Source organism: Dryas octopetala, chromosome 3 (assembly GCF_963921425.1).
Source record: "Dryas octopetala chromosome 3, drDryOcto1.1, whole genome shotgun sequence".
In the NCBI taxonomy this organism is placed as follows: Eukaryota; Viridiplantae; Streptophyta; class Magnoliopsida; order Rosales; family Rosaceae; genus Dryas; species Dryas octopetala.
In genome coordinates, this window is record NC_141368.1 from 3,287,460 (window position 1) to 3,306,175 (window position 18,716).

General features: G+C 36.3%; 3 protein-coding genes across 3 annotated transcripts; 1 reads left to right on the plus strand and 2 right to left on the minus strand.

The window, feature by feature from the left end:
• The first annotated feature begins 731 nt into the window (after positions 1 to 731).
• LOC147289633 (U-box domain-containing protein 35-like) lies at positions 732 to 5,779 on the plus strand. Its single transcript, XM_086236471.1, has 10 exons — positions 732 to 961; positions 1,430 to 1,657; positions 1,906 to 2,027; positions 2,110 to 2,231; positions 2,350 to 2,540; positions 2,734 to 3,053; positions 3,244 to 3,345; positions 3,488 to 3,922; positions 4,123 to 4,872; positions 5,192 to 5,779. Exons 2-10 carry the CDS (start codon positions 1,453 to 1,455, stop codon positions 5,372 to 5,374), a joined length of 2,430 nt encoding a protein of 809 aa, XP_086092597.1. The 5' UTR covers positions 732 to 961; positions 1,430 to 1,452; the 3' UTR covers positions 5,375 to 5,779.
• A 132-nt stretch (positions 5,780 to 5,911) lies between these two features.
• On the minus strand, positions 5,912 to 9,007 carry LOC147289634 (putative kinase-like protein TMKL1). The gene is made up of 2 exons (XM_086236472.1): positions 8,161 to 9,007; positions 5,912 to 7,214 (listed from the first exon to the last, which is right to left on the minus strand). Exons 1-2 carry the CDS (start codon positions 8,648 to 8,650, stop codon positions 6,616 to 6,618), a joined length of 1,089 nt encoding a protein of 362 aa, XP_086092598.1. The 5' UTR covers positions 8,651 to 9,007; the 3' UTR covers positions 5,912 to 6,615.
• Positions 9,008 to 11,443: 2,436 nt separating this feature from the next.
• Positions 11,444 to 14,657, minus strand: LOC147289635 (HAD superfamily, subfamily IIIB acid phosphatase). Its single transcript, XM_086236980.1, has 3 exons — positions 13,806 to 14,657; positions 13,098 to 13,307; positions 11,444 to 11,818 (listed from the first exon to the last, which is right to left on the minus strand). Exons 1-3 carry the CDS (start codon positions 14,216 to 14,218, stop codon positions 11,641 to 11,643), a joined length of 801 nt encoding a protein of 266 aa, XP_086093106.1. The 5' UTR covers positions 14,219 to 14,657; the 3' UTR covers positions 11,444 to 11,640.
• Positions 14,658 to 18,716: the final 4,059 nt, after the last annotated feature.

Below are 18,716 nucleotides of genomic sequence, written 5' to 3' on the forward strand. Positions count from 1 at the left end.
TTATATTCACCTTATATCACATGAAACTTATTATATAATTGAATTTCTTCAATATTTTTTATCAATTTAGTAGATAATATGTTAAATAAACATATGGTAAAGTTTCATTCAAAATTTTCGTATTTTGATAGCAATTTTCGTCATTTCTATTTAATTTCTGTCGAAATTTAAAAATCTTCAAAATTTCCGTCGAAATTTTCTTGAAACTCGAAATTTTATTTCTTGGTTAAATGGCATGTCTTTTTGATATAAATAGTAGTGGAGTACAAAAAGTATATTACATATGCTAATTAAAAGCATAATTATTATGTTTGTCATATACTCATATGAAATGTCATGGTCTCGGATTTGTAAATATTAATTAATTTGTAATCTGAAATTATGAAAGAGACAATCAATGTAGCAAATGCAGATAACCACGCCTGGGATTCGTTGAATGTTCTCAGAGCATGACATTCACTGAATCAAATTAAGTATAAAATCGTCCAGAATTTAAGAGATTATTAGTCAAGTTTTATGTGCCGGCCAATCGGTCAACTATAAGGAAATGAAGTCAGTTTCTTTGCAATTATAGCATTTGTCTTTTTCCCCTCGTGATTTGGTTTCTAGTTTAGAAAGACTTACTTCTTCCTTTTTAATATAGTTTACTACTTTGCTTACAAGTTGTGCATGTTGGTTACATATAAGAATTCAAAAATAAAACTGGTGTAGCTTTCAGATATCGGGTAATGCCTCACGGCGAAGTCAGCGCTAAAATTTTTAGAGGCAAAATGAGCTTTGTGGGGTTACATACTGTCACGTCATCTTCTTCTACCAGCTAAACTATTCAAACTCTGAAAGTGGTGGTGGTGGTTGAAAGTTTAAAATGGTTTTGCAGAGAGAGATATTAATGGGTTTTTGTTCTTTCTCAAGAGGAGTTTAAAGAGAGCTCAAAGTTTGAATTTTGACGCTTTAGCAGCTGGTATGTAACATGTTTTTATCTCTTGGTGTGATATACTCTTTGGAGTTACTTTCTGTGCAACTTTCTGGGTTTGAATTTGGTTGTTCTTTGAACTTTTGAGAGCCTTTTTGGGGTTCTGAGTGGCACTTTATGGAATTGCATGTGTGTGTGTACGTTTATCCTTGTGGGTATTTAAAATTTTGGTTGTTCTTGGAAGTTTGAGGATTATTTCATGAAAATTCGTTTCTGGTCTCTCTCTCTCTCTCTCTCTCTCTCTCTCTCTCTCTCTCTCTCTCTCTCTCTCTCTCTCTCTCTCTCTCTCTCTCTATCTGATAAGATTTATTCTGTTGCAGTTATTCCCAAGTGAAATTAGTACCAAAACAAACATTTGTTCTTAATGATGCTATAGGGTTGCTAATTTATTCACCTTGATTTGGTCCATTGCGAGTACTAATTGTGCTTCCCTTCTATATGTTACACATGATTCAGTGTAGCAGAGAATTGGCAGAGTAATGGATGGAAGTGAAATTATTGGAGCAGATGACAATCTCACATTGCCACCACCTTCCACTATTTCACCTATTGCCATTGCTATCAATGGCAACAGAAAAAGCAAATACATAGTTAGGTGGGCGCTGGAGAAGTTTGTTCCAGAGGGAAATGGTTTTTTCAAGTTCATACATGTCCGTGCAAGGATTACTGGAGTTCCAACACCAAGTAAGCTATGCTTCTTCAAATCTATTCTTAAGTTTCCCAGAGAGTACTTTAGTAGTATAAGATCTTAAACTCCCTCATCCAACACACCCTTTTTTTTCTTAACCTTATCTTAACCTTAGTAGTAGGTTGAACTTTATCTTAACCTATTTTTTCTTTTGAAACAATGACACTATGTTAGAAAATAAAAGAAGCCAAAGAAAGAACTGACTCGACTGATTTGTCCCCTCTTTCTGTTGTTGCGATTATAGTGGGAAATTTTATGCCTCTTTCGCAAGCACGAGATGACGTAGTAGCTGCATATAAAAAGGAAGTGGAGTGGCAGGCAGGTGAATTGCTTCTTCCATACAAGAAAATGTGTGCTCATAAAAAGGTAAAAACTTTCTTGGTTGTTGAAGTTTGATATAAAGAAAATCCAGGGAATAAAAGTGTCATCCAGTATATTTTGAATGTAGGTGGAAGTAGATGTTGTAGTCATTGAATCAGATGATGTGGCAAATGCAATAGCAGAGGAAGTTACTAAGTCTGCCATCAGCAATCTTGTGATAGGTGCCCCATCTCGTGGCATGTTTACAAGGTATTTTGTTGACATGCTGGTATTCAAATGGATTAACAATAGAATGCTTGTTCACCTTGTAGCAATCATTTCTCAAATTTGCATTCTGGATGGTCTTTTAACAATATAATGCTTTTAGGAAACAAAAGGGACTGTCCTCAAAGATCTCAGCTTGCACCCCAAGATTTTGTACTGTCTATGCTGTTTCAAAAGGAAAATTGTCATCACTACGTCCATCTGATTCTGAGTCACTTGGAAGCATTAAAGATGACAATAGTGACACATGTTCTATCAGCAGTTCTTCAAGTTATGTGTCCAGCTCGCAGACAGGTAACGTACACGACTAAGGTTGAGTTACATCTTGGTATGACATAGTGTGCAATGTATATATTCTATAGAAAATGGAAGCTCATCATACCATGAGTTGCAAGCATTTCAATAAAACGATAATTTACAATTTCAATGATGCTAATAAGTTAGAAGATGAAAATTTTAACTCGGGTCTTCTGTTTTCAAAGCACAGATCGTGGCTCGGTTGGTTCATACTCTCATTTCCGTTCTCCCTCCCTGCCAATGCAGCGATTTCAAGCTCTTACAACCATCAACCAGACTCTCTTTGATACAAAAACAAAGTCGAATGAAACTATTCATTCTAGAAGTCAGTCTCTGGTTCTAGGCGAGGGGAAAGATTCTATAAGTTCTTGTCCCAGCAACTCAGATGTTGGACGTGCACTGAGCCAGGCGTCTAGTAGTGGAAGCATTTTAACAGATAACCAGTCATGGACTTCTGATCAAGTGTCCACCTCAGACATGGTTACAGATTGTTCTTCGTTTGAGAGCCAGGTAGCGCTCTCTTATTTCCAGACATTCTGGTCCTCTGGACATGAAAAGTGTAGAGGACTTTTTCTCAACCAATACCAAATTTTTTAATTAAAACACTAATAACATCTCTGAAAATATGCGCCTGAGTAGGTCAATATTATGAAAGCTGTATATGCTACAGAAGTAACGGATCTATTTCCACTCATGGCAGGCAAATATCAACCTGGAGCTAGAAAAGTTGAGAATTGAACTCAGACATGTAAAAGGAATGTATGCAATGGCTCAAAGTGAGACTATTGATGCTTCTCGGAAGGTAGGCATTTTTATCCTTGTTGACAGCAGAAAATACTTTATGTTTCCTTATTTTCCCACCCTATCCAACTAGATCACAGTTAAGAAGATCTCTGTAAGATCTTTGATTTGGATTGTAAGAAAATTTTATTTTTAATAATCAGATAAACAATTTAAGTAAACGCCGGTTGGATGAAGCAATAAGGTTCAAGGAGATAGAGGCTACAGAGGAGAAAGCCAAAATGTTTGCAACAGAAGAGAAGGAGAAGTATGAAGCTGCTAAGATAGAAGTTGGGTATATGAGAGAATGCATCGAAAGAGAAGCTTCGCAAAGGAGAGAAGCAGAGATGAAAGCCATGCATGATGCCAAGGAGAAAGAAAAGCTTGAAAATGTACTAGTGGGTCCTTTGCTGCAATACCAGAAGTTCACATGGGAAGAGATTGTTTCTGCCACCTCATCTTTTTCTGAGGATCTTAGGATTGGAATGGGTGCATATGGAACAGTCTATAAGGGCAATTTTCATCATACAACTGCAGCAGTGAAAGTTCTTCACTCTAGAGACAAAGAGAGTCACCAAACTAAGCAATTCCTGCAGGAGGTAAGTATAATTCATGACCAAATCTAAATATAGCAGTTAAATTATTATCTAAGTTTCCTAGTCACTGCTCTTTAGAGTCTTCTTTTAAATCAAGCATGCAACCATTTCTACCTTCTTTTGTGTTGGTACTGATAGAACTGTAAAATTGAGAACATGGGAACCCAACTGAATACTAATTCACATTTCCTATTGGCTTGCAGCTTGATGTCTTGAGCAAAATAAGCCATCCTCATTTGCTTCTCCTTCTTGGTGCATGTCCTGATCATAGTTGCCTAGTGTATGAGTACATGGAAAATGGTAGTCTGGAGGACAGGTTGCTGCAGAAAAATAGTACACTCCCCATCCCTTGGTTTGAGAGGTTCCGAATTGCTTGGGAAGTAGCATCCGCTCTTGTCTTTCTTCACAGTTCAAAGCCAAAACCAATCATCCATCGTGATCTGAAGCCAGCAAACATCTTGCTTGATCATAACCTTGTGAGCAAGATTGGAGATGTTGGCCTTTCTACAATGCTTAATTTAGACCCTTCCATGTCCACTATATACAAGGACACAGGACCTGTTGGGACTCTCTGTTACATAGACCCAGAGTATCAAAGGACTGGGGTAATCTCTCCAAAGTCTGACGTTTATGCTTTTGGGATGGTGATTTTGCAGTTACTGACTGCAAAACCAGCAATAGCGATAACCCATCTTGTGGAAACAGCTCTTCATGATAAAAACTTAATGGATGTTTTGGATCCTAAAGCTGGGTTTTGGCCAATGGAAGAGACAAGGCAGTTGGCTGAATTGGGATTGAGCTGTGCAGAGCTTCGACGCAGAGACAGACCTGACTTGAAAGAGCAAGTAGTTCCTGTACTGGAGAGATTGAAAGATTTTGCAGATAAAGCAAGAGATTCAGCTTCCACAATTCAGCGCCTACCTCCTAACCATTTCATCTGTCCAATTCTTAAGGTATGCATGCATAATCTTCTAGTACCTCTGTCCCACAAAAAAAAAAAAAAGGAAAAAATCTTCTAGTATCTATAATTATAGTATCTTTTTACCACCTAGTAGGTTTAGAATTTGGATATGGGCTTTGACTCAAAAATTCTCAAAAACCAAACAATGTTAAACCTCACATTACTTAGCCGATGTGGGACAATTGTGTTTAATACACATCCTACCATATAATGTTATAATTTTGACCAAATGTAATCAAAGGTGGTTCAAGTATTATTCATCTTCTTGTGTATCCCATATAATAATCTATACGGTGTTTTCTTTGTCACAGGATATAATGTATGACCCTTGTGTCGCTGCTGATGGTTACACTTATGATCGCAGAGCAATAAAGACATGGCTTGAAGAGAATGGTAACTCCCCAATGACAAATTTGCCATTGCCAAACAAGAATCTAATACCAAATTATACTCTTCTTTCTGCAATTGTGGAGTGGAAATCCAGAGAACAATAACATTTGCTTTTGTTAATTGTGTTATTGTTGTGGTTAACACAGTGAAGCATTCTATAGCGTTTTAGATGTGAATTCTTGTAAGTAATTGAAGCTGTCGATGGTATCAATGAAGTTTCTCTGTTATCCAAACAAAGCAAAGGATTCAAGAATCAATGGCCAAGAAAGTATTTAAGTAGAAGACATGAAGGCCAAAACTGGGGAAGAGTGTAGGAACAATTGCTTGTGGTCCTTTGCTAACAATGTGCCACATGTTATGGCCATGTACGTAAACAGATTATATATTTGTTTGGTTTGGATCGATAAAGGGTGTAAAAGCACAGGATGATTTTGACCAAAAGTGACAATTTCATCAAGTAGTGTGTTGTGATTCTTATTTTTGGATAATCATAATCTCTCCCCACCTCACCTACATATGTAGATAGTGATCTCTCATAGTCGGGCCCAGACCCTTTTGCACCCACCCACCATGTCCTTATTTGGCAGCTCGAGATAATCAAGGAATGAACATGAAATGTGGGAAGAGAGAGTGATATTTGGGTTTTGATGTTGATGAAACAGAATAAATTCCCAATATTTATTGTCAGACTATTTCCCAAACAAATTAATTTGGGACAAGTTCTGCCATGCCATGAGAAAAATTCAACCCAACTTCTTTAAACAAACATGGAAACTAGTTGATCAGTTAGTGAAAATTAACTTGAAGCTTTTGCAGGCAATCTTGGGTCAACAAGAACTATATTGCCAACAGGTTACAAACAGGTCTACTTGCCAAGGTAACTAGAAAACCATAATTTCATTGCTCTCTGTTGCTTACGGGTAGTTCTCTACTTTTTTTTCACTTTTGCTGAGTGATACCTTCTCCTGTAAAAATTTGCACCCCCTCCACTATATGAAAAGCTGGGACCAGATGGTGGCTGTTTATACTTTAGCAATAAAGAAAGCTGCAATCTGACAAACAAACCACCAAAGTTTTTATCTTTGTCGGATGGCTGAAATGTGCAACTTTTGCTGGCAGTGTGTGTACCCCTTCACTACTAAACCTTTTTCTCCATAAACAATTAAACATCACCATCACAGTTTCAACTTTTTGGCTTGAAGAGTATACCCATTTATATATACTTTTACTACATACGTCAATGTCAAATATCATCATCATTGTTATTGCCATGGCCATCAATCATGCAGATCTTGTAAAATAGAAATAAGTATGACCTACCCACCATGGCCCAGAGTGTTTGTTTTTAGTTTCCAATATCTTCAAGCTTCCACAGTACTTCCTTGGTGTTGGGTCTAAGTGATGGAGAAGGAGAACAACATGTCATGGCAAGCTGAAAGAATTTGAGAATGCGTTCTTTGATAACCAAGCTTTCTTCATTGGTGCTGCTACTATTGACAAGTATATCTGGATGGAACAAGTCATGAATTCTATGTCCAAGGACTGCATTTCTCATCAAGTTTGGCAAACTAAAATCCTCATCTGGTGTTGTTGGGTTTTGGTTGATGGGTTCTTTCCCTGTGAGCAATTCAAGAAAGATGACCCCAAGACTGTATATATCAGTCTCTTCATTTGCATCCCTCATTTTGATCAGCTCAGGGGCTTTGTAGCCTTGAGATGCTGAAGCTTCGAGCATTTCTTGGCCAGCAGTTGGATTCAGTAGAAGATGTAGGCTGAAATCTGAGATGAAAGGTTGGTAATGCTTGTCCAAGAGTATGTTCTTCGACTTCAGATTGCCATGAATTATGGACTTCTGAAAGCCAGTGTGAAGATGATCCAACCCTTTGGCTATACCAACTGAGATCCTATAAATTATGGCCCATTTGTGAGAGTCACAATTGCTCTCTGCCATTGAAAACAAAGTTTGTCTTTAGTTCATAGTTATTGGAACAAAAAATACATAGCCAAAGAGAACTTTAATCAAAAATTGGTAATGATTTGCACAATAAGCATAGTCATCCTTATCTCAAGGGAACATGGGAGGAGATGCTGACAATGGTAGGTGCTGACTTATATAAATTATGAAGGAAAGAATCCAAAAATGGTTGTATAAGGTGCACAAAAGTGATCAAAACTATGCAGGCAAAGACAAACACCATCAGAATTCAGTTAGGAGGGATTAGTCACTCCCTGTAGCCTCCTCTGGGTTATTTCCCATATCAAAACTAGAAAGAAAATTAAAATAAAATGAGATAGCAGAATCAACTTGAGAGTAGTCATTCCTGAATAGTTTAATTTAAAGGCATGCTTTAACTGCAGGATTGAAATTTTTATTGCTTCATTTTGGATTTCCTGGTTTCACAGGATTCAGATGACAAGCAAAATAAATAGATCAGTTCCAACTCCAAAGAACGGTCAAAAGCAGAACATGAGAATTCAAATTTAAAAAAACACAGAATTTTATAGGTGAAATTGATAAAGGACCTGTCAGAAGTTTTTAACTTTCTGTTCCACAAAACAATATTTGCAAGTTTAAAATCAATGTGAAGCAATCCAGACCCAGAAGAGAAAAACAGGATCTTTCAGGCCGACATTTTGATCAAACACCGTTACCCTGCTTCCATTGTTGGCTATGTAATTTCTTCCTCTGTTTATTAAATTTGCTCACAGGAAGTATCCAAAAGCTTTTTAATTTGGTTATTTTGAAACACAATGACAACAACCATCCTTTTGATTGAAGCCAACTAGTTGATTTCAGCCCAATTGACCATGTTTCTTTTTCATTTGCATTTTCTTGGCAACCAAACAGAAACAACGAGAAAGAAGGGAGATCACAGGGCAAGAGAATCACCTCTAACAAATTGAGCCAGATTGCCTCGCCAATAAAACGGATGAATCAGAAGCTTCTCACCTCTTGGCCCTGCATAAAACCCCAGAAGAGGCACCAAATTGGGGTGCCTTATGCACCCCAACAACTGAATCACTTCACCAAACTCTTCATCTCTTGCAGTGCACACAGGCCTTAAAAACCTCAGCAACCTCACTGAATTGTTGCTCTGCAACAAAGCCTTGTACAGTGTGCCATAGTTGGATTTTCCAATCACCTCCCCTGGAGCATCCAGTATGTCACAAATTGTGAGGTCCTGACCATCCTGGAAAGTTATAAAGTCCTCTACCTGCACATGATCTTCTTCATGCTTCTGCTCTGAGTTTTCCACATCTTCATGCTCATTTTTTTCACTTCTTTTGCAGCAGAGGTAGATAACAAGTACCACAAATAATATCAAAACTGTAGTTGAGGTCAGTACAAGAACCAAATTGAGCATGTGGGTGTTCTTCATTCTACCAAAATTGTAATTCCTGTATGTGAAACATTATTTTTGGAACATGGAAGTCACAATTAACAAAAGATTAGGATCTGGGTTTGATGAGAGGAGCTGAGGAAGTGTCAAACATTAATGCATGTAAAGAAATTTTCATACAAGTGGGAGTAGAAGACAAGAACATTGAGATGGGATGGTACTTTTTGGGGAGAGGGGGTGTGGAACCCAAGATTTTTGGGAATTATAAGGGAAAGAAAAAATAATGTTTTATCTAGAAATGGACTTTGGATGGAGGAATGAGTTGGTAGTACTAGAGAGAGAGAGAGAGAGAGAGAGAGAGAGAGAGAGAGAGAGAGACTTATGCACAACAAGTGATGGAGTTGAAGAAGAGAGAACATGAGCAGCACATATACTATGGCAGCTGAACCTTTTAAGGCTGATCTATGCCATGTGGTGTTCCAACTCAATATTGACTGTTATTTTTGTGTTGTGCGTGTGAAAGTTTACTACTGCCACAAAAATATTCCTGATATCATTTTTGCATGCACCTTATGTCCTTTTCTGCTTGGTATGCTATAATGCAATAAACAGTGAGATTTAGAAGGTGAAAACAATCAGTGTTACCTTTGTACAAAAGTGATATTTCTCTTTTTTTAAAGCTGGGATCTTGGATTCTTCTATTTTAAAAAAAGAGGGGTTGGGGAAGGAGGGATGTCCCATCAGCTATACTATAGAGTTCCTGTCAATTTATTATAAAAAATCGACCAAAAAAAAATTTATTATAAAAACCAAAACTTAAGGGAGAGATGACTTTGAGAATTATTTAGATGCAAAGTTGTTACAAACACGCGTATTAATTTATTTATTTTCTCTTCCCTTAGTTTATAAGCAATTTTTGACATTTTGTATGTCCTTAACAAATAAGCTGCATGGTTACTGTCATTTGATTAAAAAATTTGTGAAGAGAGAAAGGAATTGGAGATGATTTTCAGATCCAAACTTGTTTAATTGTTTATATTCAATGAGAGGTAGTCTTCAACTACAATCTGGATCTCCAATCAGCAAGTGCAATAAGTAAAAAACTAAAAAAGTAGTTGGCACATTGAACAAGAGGTACTTGTTATGCTAGTGTCTTGGTAATTTTCTACACCAAAAGCAATTAAAAACTTAGGGTAATTCATCAGTTTAGGCAAAGGATGTGAATTCAAGTGGGGTCATTTATGTGGGAGAGGAAATAAACTTAGGGTAATTCATCAGTTTAGGCAAAGGATGTGAATTCAAGTGGGGTCATTTATGTGGGAGAGGAAATTATGTGGTTTTTTCACATCATGAAAAAAAATGTCACCAATTATGTATTATTCTACTAGTATTTCTTTCACATGTTAAAAAAATCGAAAATTTCACTCTCTACTTTCATAAGATAAAAAAAAAAACAGCGTAATTTTGGATATATATATATATAGGACTCCCCACACCCATTCATAAGTAGACAATTAAATGTCTAACTTCTTTTTGGTCTGAGATTAAATGTCTAACCTCTTTTTGGTCTGAGATTAAATGTCTAACTATATTTATAAATTTTGCAATGTGGCTAGACAATAAAATATGTCCCCACATGTTACAATGAACTTCCTTTAAAAAAAATACAAATATTTTAAGTCCGAAGATATTATTCTACTTAATTGTATTTTTATGCTGAAATATACTTAATTGTATTTTTATGCGTAAATAGAGATTGGGATTTTACGTAAGAATTAATTCATGAGATTAAGGAAGGCTAATTCATTCATGAGATTAAGTGGTGGTTGAGAGTTGGGACAATTTGTTATTTAACGGCGCAGATTGATGAGTTGTTCGGTGGCCCCCATCACCAAAGATTGTGATGCCTTTTGCCAACTTCTCCATCAAAATCAAACGGGTGGGACACCTTCGCAACGTGAGGCATGATGATTTGTCAAACAAATTGTCAGTCTGTCAGACACGCGGACACGTGGGCCCCATTTAGGTATTTACGTATGAGTAACGGCCCCGTATATTCTGTCGTTTATTTCCTATGCGAACCACGACGCCATGTCTGTGTCGTTTCTAACTTGCTCCTCAGAGTCCCACCCAGACATCCTATAAACAGTGAACCATTTCTGCTCTGTTCTCTCAAGTCTCGACCATCATTATTGTTTCGGCAACACCGTGTATAACTTGCCTAAAAATACTACATTAGTATTCCAAAATATGGTCCCAAAATCTATGCCCACGATCCAAGAGAAAAAATGTTATTCTCTAGCATAATCTGATATGAAAGTCAATTTTAGACTGCATTAAATATCAATCTAAGTCAGTAAGCTCTTCAATGCTAGACAATGACAGACCCAATTGAAAGCAATTTGTCACACCACTTTGCTCCTTAGTCCTTACACACAAGAAGTTTGGGACCAATGTGGATAACACAACTTAAAAAGACAAGTACGGATAAAATTAGTGCAACTGGGGATACACTCAGCGTGGTCCTATTTCATAATAAAGTATAGGAATCTGCATTTTGCATGTACAAAACCACTATAGATGCCGACGAGCTCTAGTACAGTTTTGGCTGGGATTGGATTCCAAATTTCCGATCAGCCACACAGTAGATGGAAGTTTGTTGGATCCAACAAATTGTCAGAAGCCTGAAAGGCTGAAACTAGTGTGCCTGCGCATTAGAATTGTGAAAAAGCAATGTTTATAACGACAATTCTTCAAAAGTTCTGCAAGATGGAATACTTCCACAAACCCACATGTGTGTGTGTGAGAGAGAGAGAGAGAGGACAAGGTAAATTGAGGAGTATATATGATTGTGATTTTTATATTAACAATTGACTCTACTGAGTGTATACGGCATGTCATAAATTTAATCAGTACACCAATTATATGGCAGCTACCGCCTTGCCACTACCAGTGACAACAAAACAATGGCTGCCATATGCACAATGTGATTATTCAAACGACTAAATGTTGAAATGAATGATGCCCCATTATGGAATATAATACATTGGATTCGGAAGCTTGAATGAGCGAATGGACATTGAGGTACCCAGTAAATCACTCCATTGGTCTCCAGAATTCCCAAGAATTCTATACCCCTCGTTTTCCATCTCATTCCTCTTCTCTGACTTGTAAATTGTAGCCAATTTCCCATGGTCTTCAGGGGCCCTGCACAGTATACGGAGCATAGGATTCAGAATTTCACATAACCATTATGAAGCTGGTACAAGGACTAAAAGCACAATGGCCTAAAGTCAAAATCTTCTTCATACCATATATAATGAACATTGCCTTAAAATGAAAGGTTCAAGTTCTGTAATCAAATGATTTAAAGAACACAAGGAAGAGAGAAGAGAAGTGGAAACTGACAGAAAAAGAAAATGTCAAAATGTTAATCATAAACTTTTCGGAGGAATGATAAACTCTCTGTTTGTCCTATTCACCCTTATTTTATTTAGACATAAACATCCAATGTAGACGCTGCCATTAATTTGTGTACCTAATTGACAAAGACCAGTAATGAAGATGATATGAAAAACACATGATGCAATGATATCTATTGATTTATGAGGATGAAATCATCAATGCATTCCACTAACACCCCTAACAAAGCAACCAGGTCTATTTATCAAACAAGCTTCAAGAAATGAACTATCTTTGATCTACAAGCAAGAATCTTAAAAATACTAGGTCTAATATGAGAAATTAATCAAGTGGTATGTAGTAGATTTTGATCAATATTTGGTGGGCAAGTCCTATTTGTTAACAAAATTACATACTCAAGTAACACAGCAACTGCATAATATAACACAATAACACCTTCAGCCCATAAGTGAGGTGGGTCCTTGGTGATGTTTGAATAATGTGTATGCAGGTACATGCAGCACCTAACTAATAACTGAGTTATCTTTTTCATCTATTGAATCAATATTCATCCACTTCAATCGTTTCTAACCAAGTAAACATATAGGAAAGTAAATATCAGTACCCCACCCCAGGGAACTGCAATAATGGAAAAAGGATGGAAGGACTACAGTATGGTATATGGATTCATGGAAAAGCAAACTTAGCAATGTGACTGAAAAAGAAGATGAATATTAGGCATGGCACTTCCTCTATTCTACCCCACCCAGGGAATAATAGCCTGAAATAGGAAAAGAAAAGTAATGATTTAGTCATGCTAATGCCATATGTTTGCCCATTTTGTAACACTCATAATCCTGCACTGCCCTTAATTTTTTCACGTCCTAAATCTGGCCTAAAAATACAGCGATAAGACAAATAACCTGACTTTCTCTTAAAATTTACAAAGAGAAAACCCATAATAAGACAATCTAATTCAATTAAAATTTGGGTACTTATTATACTAGTCAAACAATATAGTATACTAGTCAAACAATATAGCAATCCAGTTCCCCATCAATCTATAAGAAACATTCATACGCACCTCAAAATAAGCTTATGCCAATTTTGAAAGCCTGCATTGATCAGATTCTCAATGGTAGCCTTCCTTTTCCCTTCGCTGCGGCCAGTGAGCAAGAATACCTTAAAACCCAAACCCAAAACCTCTTCATAGAGTTTCAAGCTGGATTTTATAGCAGGTGCCATGCCCTTGTCAACCCACTTATCGAACTCCAGATGATCAAAAACCTCCGACCTACAAAGTCCCACATACTATCCATATCAGCATATAAATATATTTTTACGAAAAAAACTCAACTCAACAGATCATTATAAAATTCAATGTAAATAGAAAATAGGATTCTGGTTAAATTTTTTAACAACAGAATTACAGAAACCTTGCATCAACTAAACCAACTCACTGTAGCAGATTCTAGTTAATAGATTTTTTGACATTATAAGGTCCTAAAAGATGAACCATCCACTTTCCTTTCTATTTCTGGGCTCAAAACAGGCTAATATAAATTCTGATTCAAATTTTGATAACAAGAATCTCACTCAACTAATTCAAAAGTTATATAGAAGGGTCTAATTTATAAATGTTCTGATATTATCAAGTTCCAAACAATGAAATTTCTAAAATTCCCAGCATTCTAGTCAATCAAGCAGAGTTACCAAAATTACTAATTGTTCTCTTTCCCTACACTATCTCATAAACCAAACAGAATTCTCAAAAGAAGTTCAAGAATCATACCCATAACCATGGTCGGCATAATAGGGAAGATTGGAAAGCAGAGTATCATCAATGTCAAAAATCCACACATCTTTGCCATCACCACTCAATTCAACACTCTTGGCATAAACTCCAGCCTCCTTAGCCACCCTTTCGAGATCAACACCATAAGGCCGACCCGTGACGTAGTCTTTCACATACTCTGCACATTCCTGTGGGATTGTTTTCCAGGGGCCGATGTTGTTGGCCTCTACAGAAAATCTCCAGCTGGTACAGTGTAATTTGAGCTCTTCCTCCAATTCTTTGAAGTGGGTCTCAGTGTTTTCGGGGTATTCGAGGATTAATGGCCTCGGTAGGAGGTGGGAATTGAAAGTTTCCAGAGAAAACGCGAGGGAGAGTAGCGGAAACAGAAGGAAGATTTTCAAAAAAGTCATGGTGGGCGGTGAAGAAAGCTGTGAACTTGGGGGGAATCAAATTCTGGGTATTAAAGAAATGGGCGTGAAGTTATAAGAAAATTCCAAAAAGACGAAGAAGATTTTGTGGGTATCTGAAAAATCAAAGGGAATTTATTAAAGGGAATCTATGGGGAAAATGAAATCCGAAGAAAAGGAAAGTGGGTATGTTGCTTTTCTTTTTCCTGCGATATGAAATTTTAGATAAAAGAAATGCGTTTCTTTCTTGGTGTAGGAAGAGAAACCCCTATGGAACAGTAACCTCTGTGTTTTAGGGTTTAAGAGGAGGAGCTGAAGAGAGGTGAGAGAAGGAAGAGAGTAGCGTGCGAGTTACTTAAATAGAGAGACAGAGAGAGAACAAAACAAGAAGATTTGAAATTTGGTTTACAGGTTGAATTGTTGAAGAGGCTGGAGATGGAGGGAAGATTAACACGGCAGGTATACTATTCTATAAGGAGGACCTTTCAGTAGTTATGGGAGTGTGGGACCCACTACGTGGCTGCAGCATAGACAAATAGACTCTTTTTGTAATTTGCATAGATTTTCTGACCCTAACAATAAATAAATAAATATATAATTGCACGCGTGCGTTTGCTAACCAGAAGGCCCCTTGAAGAAGCAAGCCCAAGCCCAAGCCCAAGCCCACGCTATTTGTATGTAGCCCGAGACCATGCCCAACAACCCAATACACACAGGCTACGTTTGTTACACCAGACTGTGTAGGACTGGACTATTTTTATGGATTATGCTGGACTGTGTTGGACTGGAGTAAGCTGGACTAAGTGATATCCTATATTTGGTACTGTGTCGGACTAAGAAGCAGGATAATGAAAATAGTATTATTTGGTGCATTACAGTTATAATTATTTTAATTTTTAAATAATTAAACATATAATTATAAAAAAAAAATTAATATAGTTTCAAAGCCTAAATAATTATAAAATTTCTTAACATAGTCTCAAGGCAATAAATTAAATATTGTTTTCCATAAAATTGTAAAGAAATCTCAAATTATACATATGTGCAACAGATTGGAAACCAAGTCTCCATGCCATTGCCTCCCAAAGAGGCCCAACTCAAGAGCATTGCCAATTTGCCATTCTTGACACACTCATCGAGTGAAGTCTAATTTTTTTTTAACAATTCAATAATCATAAAATTATGCCAAACAATTCAATAATCCTTTGCAAACAACTGCACTTGTGTACAAAGGGAATATGGAGAATGATGAATAAGAATGATTGCTGGACAAGGGGCTTGCGTTGTTCCAAAGCCATTGACGAGCAGAGAAAAAAAGAAAAAGAAGAAGAAAGAGGGAAAAAGATAAGAACAAATCCCATATAAAATTGGAAAGAAAACCCCGAAATTAAAGCCAAAATAAAAACATGGGAAAAAAAGAAGAAGAAAAAAACCCAGAAAAATTAAAGAAAAAAACCCAAGCCATCAATTCAGTACATGATGTACATCAGTCTCAGACAAATTAAAAACCCAGTAGATCAATTCCAATTTCCAAGCCAAGCTGGCCCAAAGAGAAAGGGGGAGAGATTGAGAGAAAAAGATAGAGGAGGGAAAGAGAGAGCGAGAGAATAAGAAGGACAGATTTGTTGCTCTCCTCCATGAATTCAACTGAGAGAGCTACTCACATGAGTTTGGGAAACGACGAGATCGCGAATAAACAGAGAGAAAATAACGTGTCTTATTTTACAGGATTCTTATTTAGCACTGCCCTTCAACACAGTGTTATACAAGCGGGGCTAAGCCCGTGTTTTAAGTGGAGCGGGCTTATGTAGTCCCACTTAAACCAGTACCCGGTGGTACCAAACACACGATAACTATCTTATTTAACACAGTACCCTTTACTCCCGTGTAACAAACGGGCCCACAATGTTTGTGGAGGGAGTTGGTAGAGAAATTAATAGAAGAGACACCTATCTTGGGAACAATGTGTGTCACGTTCCAAAACTCGGGTAAGAGACACCTATCTTGGAAGGAATTGAATGATGAAGAAAGAAATGTTTGGAATGAAAAGGCTGCAAAAGTATTGTTGCAGCAATCCAAAAGAAAGGTTGCACCTCTCTCTCCGTTGATATTCAAGTTTTATTAGTACATGTGTTATTTGTGCAACTTTTTTTTTTTTAATTATCATCTTTTTAGCAAACAATGAATGGATGATTGAAATTGAAAAAAAGAAAAAGAAAATAATAGAAACATGTGTTATTTGCTTAGCAAGTTTTCATATCTACCGATAACTTATAATATGTGTTTCTGATTTGTCCGGAATGGTTGACTTTATTGTTTAGTAAAGATGAAAGTTAATTTGAAAAAATTTTGAAGCCCCATTTTGATAATAGGAAGAGGCGAAAACAAAAGGATAGAAGGAGTGGAAAAAAGTGCTACAATACTGGAGATAGAAGTGTCGTTATCTTAAAATTTATTTATAAGGAAATAATTATTTATTTGAGAAAAGTTTCTCATTTGACGTCTCATAAAAAAAAATTATAGCATCAATGTGAATTTTTTTTATATTCTAGCTAGGTACAATTTTGAATGAATCAAAGTTATAAACACTTAAAATACATTGAGCTATGAACTGAAAGTTTTTAGGAACGACTTGAGAAACTCTAGGTTATGACTTGGGAAGTGTCACGACATAACTTGCGATGTCACTAGGTACAATAGTCATTGCATCAAAGTTATAAACACTTAAAATGCCTCAAGCTACAAATTGAAATTTTCAAAGAACAACTTGAGATACCTAGATGAACGACTTGAGATACCATAAGACATGACTTAAGAAACTCTACGATATGACTTGGGAAGTGTCACGACATGACTTGCAATGTCCCTTAGTTCAATATTCAATGCATCAAAGTTATAAACACATAAAATGTTTTGAGCTACAAATTGAAATTTTTAAGGAACGACTTGATATGCCCTAAAGAACGACTTGAGATACCTTAAGGTAAGACTTGAGAATCTCTAAGGTATGACTTGGGGAGTATCGCGACATGACTTGCGATGTCGCTAAGAAAAAAAAAATAAAGGCATGAACTGAAATTTTATTAGATGAAAGTTAACGTTTGTACTGCTTTAGTACAATTTAAGAAATTTATGGACCAAATTGACACTTTTTATAGCTAATGGACTAAATTGAGAATCACAGTAAAGTTCGTGGACCATTTTTATATTTAACCCCTAAATTATTCATCCTACCATAAACTTGTTTTTTTTTTTCTGTTCCATGTAATCATAACCTAAGTTCTTCATTCTTCTTTTTCCCTGTCCAGTTTGGCACCCGAGAAAATATTTTTTCTGAAATCCTAATAATATGATACATTGTTCCTCATAGGTTGTATTGTGTCAATTTGATATTTCATGGTTGTTTGAGCTGTGCTAGAAATAATAATATTTATGTTCTTCATTTCAAGGTTTATTCTGTCCCTGTTGGAGAGAATCGTCATTATATTTGTAGCGCTGAGTATAAGGATGCTAAGGTGACTACTCCTCTTTGTCACAGACGGTTTCGTATGTCATTCGCGCCTTCAAGTTGGGGTGAAAGCATCCACGTTCTTACAAAATTAGTGGGATGGTTTCAATGCATACAAAGGTTTGAGGTAGCGTAAATAAGAAAAATACCCGAAGATCGAATGGGGAGAAATGAATAGAAACATAATGTCTTATGCATTTTAGGGTTTCATTTATGTTATTCACATTAGAATTCTCTAAAACAATTGTTTTATTATGATATATATTTTGTTCTTGGGACCTCATTTTCGTATTCTGTTGTGGAATGGGAAGTTAAATCTCATTTAATTTTTACTAATTTCTCTGGGTATGTGGGTTATTTTATCTTTCTTTACATTTTTTGTTTCATTAGTAAGTTGCAAGTGTAACATCAGTACACCACGTTCGTATTAAGATATTAAAGATTTCAATTCCCAGGTCCATTTCTCCCTCATTTTCTTTGCACCCAAATCCTCCATTTTCTTCCAATCGCATATTTACATTTGAGGATTTTATATTGAATCGAAACTGCCGAAAGTAAAAAATTGACAATATATGGAACTTTGTATTGATATTTGCTTTGTAGAGTTTGGTCAACTGGGAAGAGAATAAACGCCTAAAGTATCAAAGAGGATGATGCTGAGGTCAATTTTTATGGTAATGTTTCAAGTACACCCAAGGATTAACAACTCTCCCATTGATAAACTAATTTTAGTGAAATGGAAGGAATTGAATGATGTAGAGAGAAATGTTTGGAATGAAAAGGCTTCAAAAGTATTGTTGCAGCAATCCAAAAGAGAGGCTGCACCTCTCTCTCTTTTGATATTCAAGTTTTATTAGTACATGTGTTATCTGTGCAACTTTGTTTTTGTTTTTTAATTATCATCTTTTTTAGCAAATAATGAATGGATGATTGAAATTGAAAAAAAAGAAAAATAATAGAAATTTGTGTTATTTGTTTAGCAAGTTTTCATAT

Coding starts and splice junctions, on each gene's coding strand:
- LOC147289634 (XM_086236472.1), bottom strand. CDS start 8,650: ATGAAGAACACCCACATGCTCAATTTGGTTCTTGTACTGACCTCAACT. Junction 7,215..8,160: donor TCTGGCTCAATTTGTTAGAG/GTGATTCTCTTG, acceptor TTTCAATGGCAG/AGAGCAATTGTGACTCTCAC.
- LOC147289633 (XM_086236471.1), top strand. CDS start 1,453: ATGGATGGAAGTGAAATTATTGGAGCAGATGACAATCTCACATTGCCA. Junction 2,028..2,109: donor AAATGTGTGCTCATAAAAAG/GTAAAAACTTTC, acceptor TTTTGAATGTAG/GTGGAAGTAGATGTTGTAGT. Junction 3,054..3,243: donor GTTCTTCGTTTGAGAGCCAG/GTAGCGCTCTCT, acceptor CACTCATGGCAG/GCAAATATCAACCTGGAGCT.
- LOC147289635 (XM_086236980.1), bottom strand. CDS start 14,218: ATGACTTTTTTGAAAATCTTCCTTCTGTTTCCGCTACTCTCCCTCGCG. Junction 13,308..13,805: donor TATGCCGACCATGGTTATGG/GTATGATTCTTG, acceptor GGGACTTTGTAG/GTCGGAGGTTTTTGATCATC. Junction 11,819..13,097: donor TGGCATAAGCTTATTTTGAG/GTGCGTATGAAT, acceptor TATACTGTGCAG/GGCCCCTGAAGACCATGGGA.